Source organism: Anastrepha obliqua, unplaced genomic scaffold (assembly GCF_027943255.1).
Source record: "Anastrepha obliqua isolate idAnaObli1 unplaced genomic scaffold, idAnaObli1_1.0 ptg000012l, whole genome shotgun sequence".
NCBI classification, from domain to species: domain Eukaryota; kingdom Metazoa; phylum Arthropoda; class Insecta; order Diptera; family Tephritidae; genus Anastrepha; species Anastrepha obliqua.
Genome location: NW_026562179.1, coordinates 3425825 through 3434353, shown reverse-complemented (window position 1 = coordinate 3434353; position 8529 = coordinate 3425825). Strand labels below are relative to the sequence as shown.

Sequence of the window (8529 nt, the reverse complement as noted above, 5' to 3'; positions counted from 1 at the left end):
TCTATTTTACAGGTTTCTTTTTTATTTTTTCTTCTCTTTCAGCTAGCACCAGAGCCTAGATTTTTAAAGCACTACAATTTTTTCTTAATCATGATGGATTGAGAGTAGTGTTTTAAAAATCAGGTAAATCGCAATGACTTAATCGATGTCAATATCGAAGTCGTGTGAGAAATTGTTATAGTATGAGAACAATTTCGTAATTCGTGCTTTCAAAATTTTATATTTTTTTTTTTTTCATTTCAGGAAATGAAATTACCTATTATTTATAGCATCGTAAAATATATACATATACATATAAGAATACTTAAATTACTTGTGAATAAAAATAATTATATTTTTTTTTTCATTTCAGGAAATGTAATTACCTATTATTTATAGCATTGTAAAATATATACATATACATAAATTTCTGTGAATAAAAATAAAAAATTAAAATTAAAAAACTAGTATTTCATTTTCTTAAGGATAATAATATATATTTGGTAAGAGGATCTTAAAGAAACATATACCAATAATACAATTCGACAGGATTTCATTAGAATATCAATACACATATTCGTTCAGCTCAATAAAATAAATATCTTCATATGAAAAATTGTTCCAATGGACGTGCAAAAGCAAAACACGCATATATAGTACATAAATACATGCATACAAACTGCCATAGCCATACATACATATGAGGCTGCGAGCACTTGCGACAGACGAAATATTTCGATTTGCTATTGCTGTCGAGAATTTAGAACACATATTTACCTACATACATATATTGATGCATACACATGTACGGAGCCGCGGCCACTCGACTTGACAAAAATTGAAGATTTACCAAATATTGGCAAATAATTCAACGCGAAATATTACAATATTGACTATTTTCGAATTGGCGAGAAAATTGGCATATGTGCATATGGGCATATGAGCTCGAACTTAGTGTTATAGAATATTTTGGATTTTTCAGCGTCGTTGCGACTAAAAAAATCTGACCGCTGCGACTGCGCCTATGAATGTATTTTGTTCTTGCAGTCGCCAGGCTTATAATTTTAGCTGTTGTATGTATATACATATGTGTATACTAATAAGCATAGTTTTGCTGGGAGTCGAGAATGTATGTATATGTATGTACGGACATACATATAATAGGGCACACTTGCGCAATATACCAATACGTGAGGTAGGTCATGGTTGCTCCAGTACATTGACCTTTGGCTTAATTGTTTCTTACATGTGTATGTATATATGTACATACATATGTATGTAATAAGAAACAGTTTAAACAGATTTTGTTACTGATATACTTACGGTAACATATGAATATGCTTTTTTATCCTATAAAATATGTAAATATGGAGTATATCTTGGGTTTGTTAAAATTATTCTTTTATTTATTTTGAATATCAAAACTTTTTTGTTCTTGTAGTCGCTAGGCATAGAATTTTAGCTTTGAACGACATTCGGAATTAAAGGAATAACGTGAGTGCCCTGCGTGTGCGGTTGTATGCACATGCATATGTGTATATTAATACCTAAGCATTGTTTTGCTTGAATTCAATTCACATATTTATATTTGCATATGCCATCTTCCTGTGTGCCTGGTAATGAAGCGTTTTGTATACAGAATTTTTTGATTTGATCAATTGATATACGTATATATATATATAGATAGGTATAGTTAGGGATCAAGTGTGCATATATGCACATGCACATACGTCGATGCATATGCAGAAGAAGTTGTTTTAGCATTTGCAGGAATTCGATCATTCGAATATTTACACCCTAATTATTGCATGAAATATGATAAGGCGATGCTCGTGAGGTAGGTCATGTTGCTTCAGTGCATACATATGTATGCGTGCAACACTATATTTATTAAAGATGTAATAGAACTTAGTTGTCCCATATACATATGTATGCAAATACGTTTCTTTCACGTTTTCTTTTATTTATTTTAAATTTCAAAGTTTTATACTATCTATAAAATGTTTTATAGTATCTATAAAATGCATACATATATTATTCCATGTAATAAATCTAAATTGAAAAAAAATTCGTTTGCAAAGGAACAAATGAATGCATATTCAAATGTAAATATGATAAGGTGGTGCGTCAAGAGATAGGCCATTATTGCTCCAGTGCGTGTGCACGTATGTATCAAAATCTATAAGAATTGAAGATGCAATTGATCTTTTGCACAAACATAACTAACATATATTGATATACATACATATACATCAATATACCATACACTTGTATGCTCTATGAATTCTTGTCTAAAATTAATTTAGACTCGAAAAATTATTAAAAATTTTCATCAAATTTTTATGAAGTTTTCAATTTACTAAAATTTTTGTTTGCATCTTATTTTTAGATTAAATCAACAAACAAAAAGTGATGAATGTTGGCGCATAATTCAAGGGAACATAGAAGTGCACAAGCAAATTCTTTGCAAAGTGCCGTCGGCATTCGTCAGTTTGATTTCATACAGAAACCAAAGAGTGAGCGGAGCCAATGTACTTCTACATAATTCACTGTAATCAGCTCTGTTAAAAACTTCCCCGCCTTCGAGTTGAGCGAGGTGAAACAGTGTTCGCCGTTTCACTTCATTTTTGACAATTCACACCATTCGTAGCTCGTGAGAATTCTCTATATTTAACGTTCTCTGGGGCATATTTATGCGGTCGGTCGGGTGAAAAGAAGAGGAAGGGCGAACCGTTGTAACAAGTTCTAGAGCCGAGAAACGATGTCTTTCCTCGCATACACAAAAAGAAATCGACACGAAGTACACGCGAATGCGTCAATTTGTCTTTGCTTAAGCACTGAGCAAGCTTACGTTAAACGTATGTACATATGTACGTATATTCATGCATACATTTGTATGTATGCACTAATGTAACATATTTACCATGGTCAACATTTTTGATTTTTGTAGGATTTTTATATAAAACTCTCTTCACTTCGATCTCATGGTCTTTTGTACCCTCTGCTCATCACAGTACCTCATCCAATCCCAGTTCCAGTTCCCAGTTGGCCAATATGTTTCAACCTTCCCCGCGCTGCATTCCAGGAGAAGTAGTCTTCTGGGATTGGTCGCAGAAACGGTAAGAGTCCGTAGACCAAATCCCGATCATGTGCAGATGACTTCGCAGTTTGCAATGGCCTGTGAGGATGCCCGTAAGGATTCTCAGATTATCCTTGGGGAAGGTTATGAATTTTTGATTTTTATTCTGAACTTCCAGCAAAACTATAATTATTAGTATACCCATTTGCATGCACATATATCTAACCGCACGCACCGGACACTCACTTTATCCCTCTACGTGCGTATGTTGCCCAAAGCTAAAATTCTAAGACTTGCGACTACAAGAATAAAATGCACTCATATGTGCAGCCATAGCGGGCATGAACAGTTTCAAATATTGTACAACACAACAGAAAGAAATTCATTGATAAATTCAATCTCATATTTCTAGGAGCAAAATACTGTTATCCATAAAACGAGCAACCGATATGTCAATTTTTCTCAACGTTGACAAAAAATGGCAAAGTGCAGGAAAGCATAAGTAAATAGCTGCAAAGTTTGAAACCAGAGTGCGGCTTATTTGGAGGTTACTCTACATACATTCAACCTTCGGAGTAAACCCAAAGTGCCAAATATATAATATTGAAGCTTCTGTGAGTTGTGCAGCGCTGTTCATAACAACAGAAACCAAAGCCGCAAATTTTTCTACCAAAATTTTTGAGACAATATGCATTTTTTATTTCTGAAATGTATTAAATTTTTTTTTAACATTAAAATTCACATATTGAATAATAATGTACTACTTCACAGTAAAGACCTAAAAAGTTGTTTAAGTAAATTGTTAAACAATTTTATTGACGCTTCATAGTTCATAATTTTTGGCAAAATGCTGTACCTATGCGCTGGATTTCTTAAGAAGTTTTAGCGAATCGTAATATTTTTGCAGTGGCAAGTGTACGCAGCCGCATATGAACATATTCATAAATTCACATATTTGTATTTGTATATGCCATCTTCCTGTGTAATGAAGCGTTTCTCTATAAAGGATTTTTATTTGATTAAAGGAAAGTGAGACATAATTAGACAGGCATACAGTCCTATTATGTGCCCTTGACAAATTAACAAAATATTGATAGTTAAACAAGATTTTTATCAAGTAAAAACCTTTTTATTCTGTGTACATGTTGATAAAACTTGAAGCTTTGCTACTCAGCGTTTTTGCCCACACCGTGAAAGCGCTATAATGTAAACATAGATCAGTTGTTTAGTGCGAAATTGAGGATGCCCGTAAGCATTCTCAGATTGTCCTTGGGGAGGGTTATGAGTTTTTGATTTTTATTCTGAACTTCCAGCAAAACACACACTTTATCCCTCTACGTGCGTATGTGGCCCAAGGCTAAAATTCTAAGACTTGCGACTACAAGAACAAAATGCACTCATATGTGCAGCCATAGCGGGCATGAACAGTTTCAAATATTGTACAACACAACAAAAAGAAATTCATTCATAAATTCAATCTCATATTTCTAGGAGCAAAATACTTTCATCCATAAAACGAGCAATCGATATGTCAATTTTTCTCAACGATGACAAAAAATGACAAGGTGCAGGAAAGCATAAGTAAATAGCTGCAAAGTTTGAAACCAGAGTGCGGCTTATTTGGAGGTTACTGTACATACATTCAACCTTCGGAGTAAGCCCAAAGTGCCAAATATATAATATTGAAGCTTCTGTGAGCTGTGCAGCGCTGTTCATAACAACAGAAACCAAAGCCGCAAATTTTTCTACCAAAATTTTTGAGACAATATGCATTTTTTATTTCTGAAATGTATTAAATTTTTTTTTTTTTAACATTAAAATTCACATATTGAATAATAATGTACTACTTCACAGTAAAGACCTAAAAAGTTGTTTAAGTACACTCTTGATATTTCTCACGGAGTTCCGCTTCTGCACCAACGAAGTTCGTCCCGTTATCCGAAAACATTTCTTTACAATAGCCCCTGCGGTTGATGAATCGTTTAAAGGCGTTTAGAAACGAAGAACTTGAGAGATCTCCAACAAACTCGAGGTGCATTGCACCTGTGCACATGCAGACAAATGAAGATATACAACCTTTTATGGATTTAGCTCCTCTTCCATGCGTAAATTTGAACATATCGCACTTGTTACGTTAAAGCGTAACAACTCAAAAAGAAAAGGAAAAGAGTAACCACTCAAAAATTTGTTATTTTAGCGCAACTACTAAACAAATAAGAATGAAACAACCGTTATATTGTTTTCAATGATATTTTCGTGCAATTACATATTTTTCCCCTTGTAATACCTATATTATTAATATTTACGGAAACGGTTTTTCGTCTCTACTGAAAATGTTCTGATTTTGAGTTGTTACGCTTTAACGTAACAAGTGCGATATATATATTGACCAGCAAAGTCTACTGCTGTACGAACGAAGCAGCGAGCGTATGTTATGCGGGACGAAAGAAGATCACCCATTGATTGTGTTTCGAGCTTGCGATTTAAAGCGGTAGATTTTACACATTTGCGATAGATATTACGAATTATGTTGCGGGCAGCAAAGACCCAATACCGGCGCTGCAGGATCACTTGCATTATACGGGGGCCTGCATGTAGCGTATAGTGATGTATGTCCAAAACAACGAGTTTTGAAGGCGGAGAGTTTTTTGGCAGTATAACTGGGTGTCTGACATCATTTGCAACATCTGCGGATTTCAACCGACCTCCAACACGAAGGATTCCAAACGAATCGAGAAACGGTTGTAAACGCAGCAAACTACTACACAGTTTAATCGGCCTTTTTCCCCTGCAACAACGTATTTCATTAGAAAAATAGAAATTTTGTGTATACCTGATTAATCTTCGCTCAGATTCCAGCAACTCCTGACAATTAGGAAACCACGTTTTTTTGTTATTGATTCCAAGCGAGCTAGAGCGGGTATTGTGTATAAATCTCTATACATAAGCGATAATTCTTCTTAATTTCGAATAAGATGAGTATTTTGTGATGACTGACCAGTGAACGTCAGTAGCTGCGATACAAGCCTTAACTTTTCGTAAGGCTATTTCGGTTTTACGCATTATTTGCGCGGGTTGCTTTCAGAACTGTTCCCCTTCGCGTAAGAAGTCAGGTCCGAACCACCATAACTCATGATGCATAAGTTGAAGCGGAAATATATGCCTCTGGACGCGCAGTCCGCAGGATTGCTTTCAGAGCGTATATGGTTCCAGCACTCGGGAGGCAGGACCTCGTGAATATAGGCGACACGGTTTGCGACGAATGTTTCTCATTTATTAGGATGTGCTTGCAGCCACGCCAACGTAATTGTGGAATCTGTCCATGCTACCAGTGGACAGCGAAAATCCTCCCAACTTTGCCTGACGGCCTTGACCAATTTTGCGGCGAGATGTGCAGCACACAACTCGAGGCGAGGTAGTGTTGTTGTTTTTAGCGGGGCAACTTTAGTCTTTGATGAAATTAAGCCGATTGTAATGTGACCATCCCTATGTACAGTGCGCGCATATATTTATGACTGCGGCATAGGCGCGCTCGGAAGCGTCGGCGAAAACGTGCAACTCAGTAAATCAGCCTATCGTCCCGACTCCAACCCAACGGTTGACCTTTAGTTCAGATAAAAGTTGTGATTGCGAGCGATGATCAAGCCACACCTTGCCTAAAGTATCTGGTACTGTGTCGTCCCATCCAGTGTTGGAACGCCAGATGTCCTGAAACAACATTTTCGACCTAATCGTTGCGGGTGAAAGTAAGCTTAATGGATCAAAAAGTTTGCTGGCATCGACCAGAAATGCTCTCTTAGTTAAGACATGGGGCGGTTCTCCTAGAGAAATGGAAAATGTAATAATACATTGTTGCCATCTACGGTGTAGTGCGATATGTTCTTGGATTCTCTAGCGATAGTCTCATTTAGCTCTGTACAATTTGACGTCCATTTTATTAACTCGAACCCACCTTCCCGTAGAATATCGGACACATTTCGCTGCAATGCTTTAAGTTCCGACTTGCTAGACGCACCAGTGAAAAGATCGTCCATGTAAAAGTTCTTAAGAATTACGTCGACTGCTTTCTGAAAAGTATTAGGAGATTGTTTCGCGGTTTTTTGCATCGATTTGACAGCCAAATGCGAGGCGGACGCAACTCCATAAGTTACGCGTAACATACGGTAATCTGTAATGGGTAGAGATGTGTTAGAGCGCCAAACAATTCGATGTAAGTCGACATGTTTAGCTGAAACACAGATTTGTCGATACATTTGTGCAACGTCTGCAGTTACTGCGTATTTGTGTATTTTAAACCGCAAAAGTATGGAGTACAAGTCTTCTTGTAATTGAGGACCAACATAAAGCACATCGTTGAAGGAATTCTCCGTTGTGGTTTTAGCAGACGCGTTAAACACAACTCGCAATTTTGTCGTGACGCTGCACTCCTTTACAACAGCATGGTGTGGCATATAATATTTCGCATATTTCGTTTCAGGCACGACCTCCATATGACCCATTTCAATTAATTTCTGCATGAATTCGTTATAGCGTGTCCACAGATCCTGATCGCCGGCAAATCTGCGCTCCATACGTAATAAGTTTCGTACGGCGAGACTCCTTGAGTCACCTAATGGCACGTCGACCTTCAGTGGCAACTCCACTACAAAGCGTCCGTCCGGCTTCCTAATATGAGTTGATTCAAAATGTTCTTCGCAGTACCGTTCCTCGTGGGTAAGATATCGTGTTTCCGGCGCTTTTTCAAGTTCCCACAATCTAGCCAATGCTCTATCTAAATGTACATCACAGTGTAACGATTGTATATGGTTTGCGGGTGGAACGGATGTATCTACGTTTCCACACAACGTCCAGCCAAAGACTGTTTTCTGTATTTTTGGCGGGCCAGGTGGGCCTTTACGCAGCTCAGTTAAAATGAGGCGATCCATATAGTCCATGCCCACTAAGATGTCTACACGGCCGGGTTCCATGAAGTGCGGGTCAGCTAAGAACAGTCCCTTGATGTGAGACCATTCAGGAACGCTTAAACTCTGCGAAGGCAAATCGCCCGTAATCTTTTGTAAAATTAATGCGTTGATGGGGTAGCATTCACTTGAATGTCGCGAAGAAAGCAATAACGTCGTTTCGGCTCTAAAGCGGCCACCCTGAGAAGCGCCAATCCCCGTTACAAATATGGACGAAGATTTGCGAGCTAGACCTAGACGCTGTCCTGCCATGCCATGAAGCAATCTATGGTGGCGCTGCCGACATATTCGACAGGAAGACGCGCTATTGCAGCGTTCCTTAAAATGTCCGGTACTTAGACAGTTTAAGCACGCCTTGAAATCTTTGACAAAATTGAATCTAGCTTTTGAATCTAAGCTACGGAATTTTTCACAAGAATAGATTTTGTCACCTGCGTTACAATATGTGCAACGCGATTGATCTGCGGTGGCATGAAACACTTTTGCCGATTTTCCGACTAATTTTTGATT

The 8529-nt window shown here is 37.4% G+C and overlaps 1 protein-coding gene across 1 annotated transcript; it reads right to left on the bottom strand.

The window, feature by feature from the left end:
* Positions 1 to 6879: 6879 nt before the first annotated feature.
* LOC129251306 (uncharacterized) lies at positions 6880 to 8271 on the bottom strand. The gene has a single exon (XM_054890669.1). It carries the CDS (start codon positions 8269 to 8271, stop codon positions 6880 to 6882), a length of 1392 nt encoding a protein of 463 aa, XP_054746644.1.
* Positions 8272 to 8529: the final 258 nt, after the last annotated feature.

Coding starts and splice junctions, on each gene's coding strand:
- LOC129251306 (XM_054890669.1), bottom strand. CDS start 8,271: ATGGCAGGACAGCGTCTAGGTCTAGCTCGCAAATCTTCGTCCATATTT.